Below are 13048 nucleotides of genomic sequence, written 5' to 3'. Positions count from 1 at the left end.
ATTTAAAAAAAAAAGTTTTTTTTTTATTCTGGTGAAATCTTTTTATGGAAATACGTACATAAGTATATTGTCGTTTATTGGAAAAAAAGTTGTTTTTTTTTTGAGAATTTTTACGTTAAAATGACGCGTTAGTTAGAAAATAATAAATACATATGTATATTAATATTTGAATCTTTAAAAAAACATTCTCAATGTGTATTAAAAAGTAACAAAATAATGTCATGAAAACCCTAAAAAACTAAAAACTCTAAAGAAAGTTCTCTTCTTTCTTGTAACATGTCTATATTGTATAATTATTGTTATATATATAAGATGTCTCAGACTAAGTTACGTTTAAGTTCTTACCTAGGACGAAACCGACTCTATACAGACGAATTGAGAATCCCCTTTTCGAAGTAGGTTAGAAATAAAAGCTTAAAGTTTGTAAACATGTTTTAAAATCTTTGAAAAACCGCATTTTTTCTGGTGAGTGGTGACGGAAGTCTAATTTTAGTCCTCTTTCCCTTCCTACCCCTTTCTTATAAAGGAAAGGATGGGATTGTGATTTGTCGAAGGACACATAGCAAGGGGAAATATCTTTCTGTACGTCCCCTCCTCTGTTGATTAAAAGTAGGCAACATATCTGTAATTGCGCGTTTCGTCTGATGAGTGTGGTACCGGAGGCCTAATTTTAGTCCTCTTTCCCACCCTTTTCTTAATAGAAAAGGATGGGAAGGGGAAGTGGATTTGGCGGAAGAGGGGACGCATAGGAAGGAGAAATATCCTCTTTCTGTGCGTCCCCTTCTCCGTTGATTAAAGGTAGGCAACGCATCTGCATTTGCGGATGTCTATGGGCAATGGTCGCCTCGCTATTGCGGCGAATCCAGGTGGCCATTTGCTCGTTTTCCACCTTGTGATATAAAAAAAAAAAATTGCTGATGTCTATGGGCATTGGTTGCTTCACTATTTAAGCGAAACAGGTGGTCATTTGCTCGTTTGTCATCTTTAAAAAAAACATGTTGAGATGGTACCATATGTCATACAAATAGCTGTCATTTTAGTGGAAATAGGGCTTAATGTGATACCTTTACAGGTGCATCAGCGGAAGAAGCATTAAAACCAACGAATCCAGCTGCATTGAAGGCGGCTCTGGACACCGCGTACAAAGTTGCCTCACCAACCTCCGGCAGACTCAGAGTTATACCAAGACCTTCTATACCACATGATAAGGTATATAAGACAAAATTATAAAAAAAAAATCTTTCCCTTTGCATTATGTAATGAACACTATGTACAGTCTGCATATATATGGTCTTACGAATAAGGTACAATGTGCAAATTGATAACTTTTCAGGAGAGGCTTTTAAAGTTTTAACTATTAAGGAAAATAGACCGCATTATGTCCCTTTTATTTCAGTAAAAATTAACAATTTACACATGTAAATGTGTATTTATGTTTAGTGCATGTTAACTAAACTAAGAGGTAGCTTTTAATATAAAAAAAAGTAAAAATCGTCATCGTTACTTTGGTTTTTATACATAGGATCAATTGAAATATATACACACTAGCTGTCTCCTGCGAATTAAAAACAAAGTAGTCTAGATGTTCTTTCAGACTATTTACTATATCTTATATATATATAAAAGAAAGTTGTGTTAGTTACACCATTTATAACTCAAGAACGGCTGAATCGATTTGACTGAAAATCGGTGGGCAGGTAGCTTAGAACCAGGAATAGGACATAGGATAATTTTTACCCAGTTTTTTTTTTTTTTTTTTATTCCGCGCGGACGGAGTCGCGGGTAAAAGCTAGTATGTACTAAATTTCATCAAGATCTGTTGAACCGTTCCGGAGATATCTTCAAACAAACATCCATCTAAACTTTATCATCTTTATATATAGTCAGAAAGTGGTGTCAGTTACAGTATTTATAAATCAAGATAGGTCGAACTGATTTAGCTGAAAATTCATGGGGAGGTAGCTTAGAACTAGGAGACGGACATAGGAACTTTTTTATCTTGTCTACATTTTTTTTATTCCACGCGGACGGAGTCGCGGGTAAAAGCTAGTTTATAATATGAGATATATCCGATGTGCTGAATTTGATGTTTCCTTTTTTAAATAGAATACATCGTTCTATTTTTCTCCAACCACTTTACTATCTTCCATCTCTTTCATGTAACGAAATGTGAACCTAATTTTTTTTCTTCCTCAGAAATCATTGTTTGACGGATTAGAAGAATCAGATCCGAGTTTGGAAGACAAGTTATCTTTGAAACCAAGTCGTAAACGATTAGTACTGAGACCAAGTGCGGTTAGAAATGATGCCAGAGATGCTGAGAGTACTGTTGATAGTGTTAATAGGTGAGTAACTTTATATACTAGCTGTTGACCGCGATTTTACACCCGCGAAATTAAAAAAAATCTCATTTAGTAGTCTCTATCATCATCATCATCATCAGCTCACTGTAAGTCCGGAGGGTCTCAGAGTCTACACTAAGTTAGGTGTGACTATGTCATAGTCAACCACAGTCAAGTGTAGTGACTTCACACATATCATTGAATTTCTTCTCAGATATGTGCAGCATCACAATGTTTTACTTCACAGTAAGTATGTCGGATAAATGTACATATGTAAATAGAAAAACACATTGGTACATGGCGGGATTCAAACCCAGGACATGCAGATTGCAAATCAAGTGCTTAACCCTTGAGCCACCGACGCTCTCAGTAGTCTCTATGTGTTCTTTTAAAATATGTTCTATATCTATGCAAAATTTTAGAAATATCCGTTTGGCAGTACTGTAATACCTTCAAACAAACATCCATCCATCCATTTATACATTCGCATTTATAATATTAGTAAGATAAGACTAGCTCCATTCATTTTTGTTCCACAGAACAGCTTTGTTTTAGTGTTTATATTGATTCAAATGCTCAAATGATTTCGAAGGACTTTACTATTGGCTGGGAAATACCGTTGCCATGACAACCATACAGTTTTTGTTAATATTGGCTTGTGATTTTTGCAAAAACTAAATGTGGAATTAGTTTACACTTGAGTCTTGTCTTCTGTGTTGTTGATGTGAATTTGGTATACAAAGTATTTGAATATTCACTAGAAGGTAACTTTTTTTTTTACGACTTATGGAATATTTTGACTTAACAACGGTGTTGATATACATATATATAGTAATATTATAAAGAAAAATAATTTGTTTGTATTGAATAAGCTCCAAATCTACTGAACCGATATGAAAAATTCTTTCATTGTTTGGAAAATACACTATCCATTAGTGACATAGGCTATATTTATTAAGTAATTTTAGACAATATTAACTAAAATCATTTGAAGCCGAATTTAAAGTTACCAAAAGCAAGTGTCAGGTGTAGTGATGGGACTTAAGTGTTGATATTTTTGTATGTCTAATGTTGCGCCTATACACCGGCATATAGTTGATTTTCTCTTAACAGTACTAGATATTTTTATATATTCCTTCTTCATCTTCTTCCAGTGCCTCTTTAGTCCTTAAGGTTGGCCGTTAACTTGTAAAATTTATTTCTATCTAATACGGTGCGGAACAATTCCTCTGCTGACCTAATTTTCCCGTCCATTTTCTGATGCGTCTCTTGCCTTCAATCTTGCCCATCATTATCAGCTGTAGTAGCTTATACCTATTATTATTTATTCCACTAGAACGAAGTCGCAGGCAACAGTTAGTCTTAAATAAATTGTTTTCTACAGGTCTTTGGAAGAAACATCTCGTGCGGAGGCGACGAGCACAGAGAGAGATGCACACGATGGTCCACCTTCTACATCTGAACAGAGAAATGATGTTAATAGTACGTACATTTGGTTATAGTCATTAAGTTGTACAGTCGATCCTGGATAAGTGAGAATCAAAGGGATTTCTCGCTTATAAAGGTTCTCTCTTACCCGAGTTTCTTGCTCTTGGAGGTTTTTCGTTTTGTCTGGACAATGACTTTCTTATATAGGTTTCTCGTTTATCCTGGTTTGACTGTACTATGTGATTGAAATGTCCTCTGATGAAATAATTAAAAAGTATCAACTATTATAAGACAATATCTATTAACTATTATAATCTATTAGCTATTTTGTCGTGCTTTTCAAAACTTTTTGAATCCTTAATATTTCCCATTCTATCCGCTCATGTTAGCACAGATCTGTCACCTAATCAACACGGGTTTAGAAAAGGTTTTTCGACAGTCACAAACTTAACACTGTACGTGTCTGATATTTCTGGTGATCTCGATAAAGGATTGGAGGTAGATGCCGTTTATATGGACTTTTCGAACGCTTTTGATCGAGTTAACCACCGATTGTTGATAAAAAAATTAGAAAACATGGGTATACATGGGTCCCTGTTACATTGGTTTGAATCATACTTAGCAAAAAGACTTCTTTTTGTTACAGTCAATGGCTCCGATTCTTGCCCTTTTGTAGCCAGTTCTGGAGTACCTCAAGGGTCCCACTTAGGTCCAATCTTGTTTTTAATTTTCATCAATGACATTTCAACCGAAATTAAACATTGCAAGTTCTTATTATTCGCTGATGACCTCAAAATCTACAAAACGATTAACTCCATGTTAGATATAAAAAATATTCAAGACGACCTTAACAATATTCAAAAATGGTCTCTAGAAAATCATATGTTAATTAATCCAAAAAAATGCTTCCAAATTAAATTTACAAAAAAGAAAAACACTACATTATCTACATATGTAATAAACGGGACAAAGCTTATGAAAGTCAACAAAGTGAACGACTTGGGCATACTGGTCGACGCGGGGTTAAATTTTGTCGATCACATTGACGCAGTAGTCACGAAAGCAGCCAAAATGTTGGGCTTCTTACGTCGTAACACGAAATGTTTTCGTACCGTCCGCAGTAAAATGGCCCTGTATAATGCTCTGGTACGCAGTGGACTTGAGTATGCATCTACCGTGTGGAATCCCTTATACTCTATTCACTCTCAGCGCATCGAAAGTATTCAAAGAACATTCACTAGACAACTGGCGTACAGCTGCCATGGAATCTCGCATCGCTCTTCTTACGATGCGAGATTACTTTTCTTTAGGATGACCTCCCTGCGAAACCGACGCAAAATAATTGATCTCGTACTATTATTTAAGGTGCTCCACAATATTATTAGATGCAGCGACATCACTCAACATATCTCTATATCTGTCCCCAGAGTAAGTCCTAGAAACTACATAAAAAATATCTTCCACATTAAATTTGCCAGAACCAACCTCGGTCGCAATAGTCCTTTGGTCCGAATATGTAACGAGTATTAGTGATGCAACGGAAGTGTCTTACCGGAACCAGAAACGGAAACAGATGTCAAAAATAAATTTTAGCAGAAACGGAAACGGAAACGGATGCGGAAACAGAAGTGTAAATAATAATAAAAAACATATTTACAAAAATATTTTTTTCGGTAAAAACAGTTTGTATTCGTTTTTAATTCATTAAGGCGTTGGATATCGGTGTCCTTTAGCCTTCAATGTATGTATTTTTACTGCGCTGCAATAAGTTAAAATACGCGTTTTTTTTAATTTATTTTCAGGAAACAAAATTACACTATTTACAAATTAAAGTTCGCCAAACCACTCGTGTTGACAAACGACAAATATATTTCTTACTATATAATGATGATGATATATTACATGGTTATCACTTATTCAAAAGTACATTTAATAACTCGTAAGTATGAAATAGTCACATTTTGCCAGTTGTCAAATTTTATATGGACAACAACTAGACAGTTTACTCCAGCAAGAGAAACTGATTGTTTCAAACAGCAGCAGAAAATATTACGCGCTTAAATTCACAAAATAGTACGTAAACAAACAAATGCGACAAGTGCCGAAAGGCCGCGCACGGACTGCCCGTCTCGCGCCGCGCATTTGGATCTCTCAGCCGTCGTAAAGTTCCGTTTTATCTCCGTTATAAAAGTTGCGGAAACAGAAGCAGAAACGGATGTTGAAAAGCACGCGGAACTTCCGCACTTGCGGAAACGGAAACAGACATCCGTTGCATCACTAACGAGTATAACGTCATAAACAGCTCCGATATCGATATATTCAATGATGGTTTGACCTCATTTAAAAACAAATTATACAAATTAGTAATAATATAACTAGTTAGTAAGAATTACACATGTGTCCGATGTAATTTGTACATGCCTTTAATTGGTATACATGTTATCCAAAATGTATCAGTGAACTTTTAATATGTTTCCATTCAATATGTATGCTGTTGGCGTGATTAAATAAATAAATAAATAGACAATAAATTGTGACGTCGAAGTTATATCATTTAACAAAATAATATGTTCATAAAAATTATTCATGCAATTCAATTCTATAAAAAATAAACAAGCGGTAGCACGCGACTTCGTCAGTGCGGAATTAAAAAAAAGTATCCTATAACATGCTCTCATATATTAGCTACCTTCCAGTCTAAGTCCTGTCAAAATCTGTTCATCAATTCCGGAGATTATTTGTAACAAACGCTGACATGCGGACAGACAGACTGACAAAATAAAAATAAAAAATGTTTTTTTTTTTGTCATCAGCTACGTAAATATATTACGTGTACGAAATATGATTTTTTTTTATAATATAATACATACGGACACTACAATTTTATTATATATAGATTTATTTTTAGCTATTTTGTTAATATAACGAGGTTGAAGACCACAATATTATTAGAAACTTGGTGATTATTTTCAAATATATATGTATATTTGTATTATTCTATATTTTTTTCTAGATTCTGAAGTGAATATTGAAAAACACACCAGTTGGTAAGTTTCAACATTTTTTTTTTAATTATTTTTTTAAGTTTTAAACACCTTCGTAAACAAGGCAAAGTAAAGTTATACATTTATATACAATAAAGTAGGAGGCAAACTGTTTCTGTATCACGTAGAGCAGGAATTCCCAAACTTAAGCGACTTTACAAGTGTCAAAGATTTACGTTGCCTTTATCTTCTAACTTTATTGTCAACAGGCTAAGTGGTAGTAAAGTATCTTGGGCTGAGAAAGAAAAGCCAGCTGATGCTGAAACTCCAAGACTTTATCCTAATTTGGGTAAGTTACTAAAAGTTACTAGTTTGTCTAACTGAAATACTTACCTTAGAATTTCAATGTAGGAACTTGAAATAATGTTATCTGGCCTAATGAGAGGTGCTACAAAATGTGTATAACATATAGACCGACTAACTTATCTGACTCGGTGGATATAAGTTAAGTTAAATTATGTTAACACACTAGCGCCCTCCTTTCAATGTCAAATTGTGACAAAATACTTTTCGCAATGTATTTTCGCGCTGCTGTCGCGGTTAGTTAAGTTAATATGTTAATAACATGCGAATGTTTAGATGGATGGATGGATGTTTATTAAAAGGTATCTCCGGAACGACTTCATGGATCTGGATGGCACTGATGTAGAATATAGTCTGGAAGAACACGGAGGCTACTTTTGTTTTTGGAACGAAGTTCCTTATCGCGCGTTGTGAAAGGGGGCTAGACGGAAAAAATTCTTACGAAAAGTTGTCACGACACTTTTTGCTATAGTAAGTATGTTAACGACGAATGAGCGCTACTTCACCATGGCAACGGCGTGACAATATATAACGAAAATTCATAGAAATAAAATGTACTTCTTGTGAAGACTTAAGTTTTTTATTCATAGAATAAACATTGGTTCCTTCACTAATTAATCGAAAGGAACTTCGTTCCATCCGGGTGTCCCAACACACCTCTCAAGTTTTTTATTCCACGCGGACAGAGTCGCGGGCTACAACTAGATTACGAAACACTTTAATAGTGACAGGAGGGCGCTAGTGTTGCCATAATTTAGTTTGACTTATGTCCACCGGATCAGATATACTTGTCTATACAAGTTGGTGTCTCTTTCTCTTTGAATGAATAGAGACAGCATGTGTTAATATCTCAATTTAGTGGGATTTGTATGGATTCATACAATAGTAAAAAATAATATTGTTTTTCCCTTTATAGATAAAGAAATGCCCGAAGTATCCGAAAGGCGTGCCAGTTGGTAAGTGAAATTTTTATTTTTTTACTGTAGTGTTTTTTATTATATAAAGTGGCAAACGAGCCAGCGGTAATTTGAATTCGCTAAAATAGCGAATGACCGCTGCCCATAAACATGGTCTTTTTTGTAAAAGAGGATACTAATCCTACATATTCCCCCTTTGTGTATGTGTTAAATTATTTTTTCTTTCACCTAAATAACATTAATTCATTTTTTTTTAATTTAGTTAAAAAAGAATTATACGAATGTTTCGGCACAATTCATGATATTCTATCAAATTGTATAACAACATGTTTGTCAACAGGTTGACAACTAAGCCACTACGCAAGCCTTTAGCTTCTAATTCGGAGGCTGCGGAGAATTCTGTGCGAGAGTTAGCAGTGCGGCCGCAGAGGTCCTTGGACAAGGAAAATGTAGACTCCAGTTCTGGTAAGTGCATTAGTGGGCAAAGTGTGGGCATCATAAGTGGGCAGTATGTAAGTTTTCAAAGTGTGGACAACATTACTTGGCAAAGTGTGAGCTAGTGGGCGATATGTTGGCAATATTAGTGGGCACTGTAAGTTTAAAAGCTTAAAAAGTAAGTTTAAAAACTGTGGTGGTTTAAATACTTTAAAAACAGTTTAAAAATGTAAGTTTAAAAAGTGTGGACAACACTGCTGGGTGAGCTAGTGGGGAAAATGTAGGCAACACTAGTGGGCACAGTGTGGGCAAACGTCAAAATTAGTCCACTAAATGACGGATGTTAACCTTGTAAAGCAATTCTAATTGCTTTGTATGAAACGAAATGAATTTAATAAAATCGCCCTCGAAATATAGATAAAAAAAGATGGCGAATATAAGGTCTAAACTCTAAACATACCTTTCTCATTTCTTATAACAACATTCCATACAAATCATACAAAAATTGTATAACCTAAAATATATCATGGGTTTATTGTCTTTGTTTGAAACATACAAAAGCATTAAAAACGTCAAAAACTTGCATTCTCCTTTCCTCATATTCTTCTTACCTGTTCTGTTACATCCCTTTCCTTCTTGATCCTTCTTTCCCCTGCTAGAATGTTCACCGGGTGAGCTGTTCATCTTCTGCTGCCACCGCTGGGGTCAGGAACCAGGATGTTCCCGCTGCGAGACCCTAGCAAAGCAAATTGCTGGATTATACGGTTTATATGTTTTGGTTCATTCAGTTCGTTCAATCATTCGTTCATTGAATGTTTTTTTTATTAGATATTGAGAAAGGTATGTTTAAGTAGGTTAATGTAAGGATTATTTATGTTCATGTCATTTGTAGTTCATTCATTCATTCTTTTGTTCATTCACTCATTCAATCATTCGTTGTTAGAATTAAGGAAGATATTTTTTAGTATATTATAGACAGTAGGACTATAATGTTATGTTGCTTTTGTTTATATATAGTCAGAAAGTGGTGTTAGTTACACTATTTATAACTCAAGAACGACTGAATCGATTTGACTGAAAATTGATGGGGAGGTAGCTTAGAACTAGGAGACGGACATAGGAACTTTTTTATCTTGTGTGCATTTTTTTTTATTCCGCGTGGACGGAGTCGCGGGTTAAAAGCTAATTTATAATATTATTATAGATAATTGGTTTTTGAAAAAATATATAAAAATCCTGTACAAGTCTAATGAAATCCTAGTTTTCATCTTTAGTTAATTTAATATATTTGTCATCAGTATCTGAAGAAGAGAACGTAATAGAACAAGAGGCACCTCCTCATCCAGCCGGCATCAAACTGCAGCGTCCCGGATATTATACAATACCGTCTCTAGAAGACTTGAAAGGTAAATTATATCTTTTATTAAGTTTTACACGACACGATTACTTCGAAATTAGAAAAAAAATAGTAATTAACATGTAATTCTTCCAAATTTTGTTCTCCGTCCATCTAAACTTTCACATTTATAATATTACTAACTTTGACCGCAACTTCCTCTGTGTAAAATTAAAAAAAGGATGAAAAGTATTGCATTATTCGAGACTATGTTCTACATCTGTGCCAAATTTCATCAAGATCCGTTAAACTTTTCTGGGGTTACTTTCATCCATCTATCCATCTAAATATTGGGTTTTTGAGATCGAAATCTCCGTTTGAAATATTTTCATGTTTTTAAAACATTGCTTTGCTCTTTTTTTATCAAAGATAATGACGATATGTTTTATACAGAGATCTTGGTCTCAGAAACCGACCGTTAGTAGGATTTAACTTTATACAAAGGGAAGTTTTTAGTTGCTGTCTACCCCTCTGGGTTACGGGCGTGAATTGTACTATAAACAAGTTGAAGAAATACATTCACTAGGGACTCAATCTAACGAGAAAAAAAAATAGTTATATGGGCTACGAAGTGAAGAAAAAAAATCGGTCCTTTGAGTCGGATATTATCGTTCTTTTCATTCAATTAATTATCATATTACACTTTTACAGATTACATACGTCCAGATGGCTCTTGTGTTGTTCCTAATTTTACCATCGGACGTAAGAACTATGGGAAAGTGTTCTACGATTGTGAAATGGACGTTGCTAATCTTGATTTGGATACGTTGGGTAAGTTTTATATTAGCGTAAACCGTTTTTCCACTAGCGCGACTGATTGTGTGACGACAGTTCAAGTTAAAAAGCGACGAAAAAAAAGACTAGCAAAGACCACTGTATGTTACTCTGAGATATAATAATTTAGCATCAATTTATAATATGGCTGGTTCATAATCTATATCTGGTTTATAAACGACTGAGCCGATTTTGATAGGTTAGGTTTTTTTTTAATTTTAAGAGCAGTTTTCCGTGACTTTCACGCGGGATTTAAAAAAAATCTAGTAATAAATATAGGCTATGTCATCAAGGGATAGTGTAGCTTCACGACCGGGAAAGAATTTTTCAAATCTGTTTAGTAGTTTCTGAGTATATTCAATGCAAACAAATCTTTCCTCTTTATAATATTACTAGTTATAGCCCTCGACTCTGTCCGTGCGGCATTAAAAAAAACTTAATAAGTAATCTATGTGTTGTTCATCTGTGCTAAATTTCATCAAGATCCGTTGAACTGTTCCGGAGATAACTTCAAACAAACATCCATCCATACATCTAAACATTCGTATTTATAATATTAGTATGATTATAGATAAAAAATTGTTTATTTTCAGTACATTTTTTGAACAAGGAAGTGATCATATACCCGGAGGATGCAGACAAGCCGCCAATAGGCCAGGCTTTGAATCGCAAAGCTGTCGTCACTTTGGACCGCGTGTGGCCGCGCGACAAGACACAGAGACGACTTATCGTTGATCCTGACAGGTGATTGACTTATAGACAGACTTTGTCCACAAGGATTTAGAAAAAAAAAACTTGTTAACTGAAATACTGTCTCTCAACTTAGCTAGCTACTTAACTAGAGTAACTGCCTCAAGGCAAATTCGTTAAGCGTTGCGTTGTACCGTTGAAAAAAAAATAATCCTCGACCAATGACAAGGGCACCTCTTTTGTTGACAAAATCCTACCATTCTGCCACCTACACGGTGTTACCATCTAATACTTAATAATTAGCCTATGTGTTCTTCCAGATTATATTCTACATTTGTGACAAATTTCATCAAGATCTTTTAAGCCGTTCTCGAGATATCTTATAACAAACATCCATACATACATCCAAACATTCGCATTTATAATATTAGTAAGAATAAAATTAAAGTTTCCCGAATATATTGTATTATTTATTTATGTTTATTTCAAATTTATTTTCCAACAGGCTCATGAAAATGGACTACGAAGGTAAATTGAGACGAGTCTGTGAGAAACACGAGACGAAATTCATAGAGTACAGACCACAGACTGGAAGTTGGGTGTTCCAAGTAAGTATTCAATTAATAACACTATTTTTTTACTAAACAACCTATACTTCTATGATATTCATTAAAATCTGTTCAGTCGTTTAAAATACTAATCAGAAGTAAATTATCTTTCTGAATCATTAGGGAAAATAAACTATAGTCGACCTTTGATTAGCGAGAAACTAGAGTTAGAGAGAAACTTTTATAAGCAATAAACTCGGGTTAGAGAGAAAACTTTATAAGCGAGAAACTCGGGTTAGAGAGAAACTTTTATAGGCGAGAAACTCGGGTTAGAGAGAAACCTCTATAAGCGAGAGTAATTGCCCGATTCCGGCGGACGTTTTTCATAAGCGAGAAACTAGTTAGAGAGAAGCCTTTAAAAGCGAGAAGATTATCGAGGTCGCTTGAACTCTCGATTATCCAGGTTCGACTGTATATCCCGTTCCAAAACAACACTGTAATCTATATCTGTTCTAAATATCAGCTTAAACAGAGTTACCTTATCCTTCTTTTATAACGACCTGTCCCTTCAATGTCACTATAACCGGTTTTGCACTATCAATATTCCAGGTGGAACACTTCAGTAAGTACGGTCTGACGGACTCTGATGAGGAAGACGAACCCACTCCAGATGTGTTGAAACGACAGTTGGTGAATCAAACGCTGCAGAAGACGGCTGCTCCTGGTAAAGTTTACTTCTTGATACTTCTAGATGATATGCTAGAGAAGGAAGTTATCAGATGTGATGGATATAAATAAACAAGACCTCATTAGCTCACTATAAGTCCGGAGGGTCTCAGAGTCTACACTAAGTTAGAGATGACTATGTCATAGTCAACCACAGTCAAGTGCGGGTTGACTTCACACATATCATTGAATTTCTTCTCAGATATGTGCAGCATCACAATGTTTTCCTTCACCGTAAGAACGTCAGATAAATGTACATATGTAAATAGAAAAACACATTGGTACATGACGGGATTCGAACCCAGGACATGCAGATTGCAAGTCAAGTACTTAATTCCTAAGCCATCAATGCTCATCTATATATATAAAAGAAAGTCGTGTTAGTTACACTATTTATAACTCAAAAACGGCTGAATCGATTTGACTGAAAATTGGTGGGCAGGTA

The 13048-nt window shown here is 34.9% G+C and overlaps 1 protein-coding gene across 1 annotated transcript in view; it reads left to right on the top strand.

Moving 5' to 3' along the window:
* Nucleotides 1-13048, top strand: part of LOC106708915 — a 48845-nt gene that overhangs the window by 12805 nt on the left and 22992 nt on the right. The window contains exons 16-27 of the mRNA XM_045685229.1: nucleotides 1073-1209; nucleotides 2197-2345; nucleotides 3727-3824; nucleotides 6784-6817; nucleotides 7024-7103; nucleotides 8034-8073; nucleotides 8375-8499; nucleotides 9768-9875; nucleotides 10517-10636; nucleotides 11233-11383; nucleotides 11835-11937; nucleotides 12487-12658. Of these exons, the coding sequence (XP_045541185.1) occupies nucleotides 1073-1209; nucleotides 2197-2345; nucleotides 3727-3824; nucleotides 6784-6817; nucleotides 7024-7103; nucleotides 8034-8073; nucleotides 8375-8499; nucleotides 9768-9875; nucleotides 10517-10636; nucleotides 11233-11383; nucleotides 11835-11937; nucleotides 12487-12658 (1317 nt within the window). The remainder of the gene's footprint in view (nucleotides 1-1072; nucleotides 1210-2196; nucleotides 2346-3726; nucleotides 3825-6783; nucleotides 6818-7023; nucleotides 7104-8033; nucleotides 8074-8374; nucleotides 8500-9767; nucleotides 9876-10516; nucleotides 10637-11232; nucleotides 11384-11834; nucleotides 11938-12486; nucleotides 12659-13048) is intronic.

This window comes from Papilio machaon, chromosome 29, assembly GCF_912999745.1.
Source record: "Papilio machaon chromosome 29, ilPapMach1.1, whole genome shotgun sequence".
Classification (NCBI taxonomy): domain Eukaryota; kingdom Metazoa; phylum Arthropoda; class Insecta; order Lepidoptera; family Papilionidae; genus Papilio; species Papilio machaon.
The sequence above is the reverse complement of the archived record's forward strand: the minus strand, read 5'-3'. Positions and strand labels throughout refer to the sequence as shown.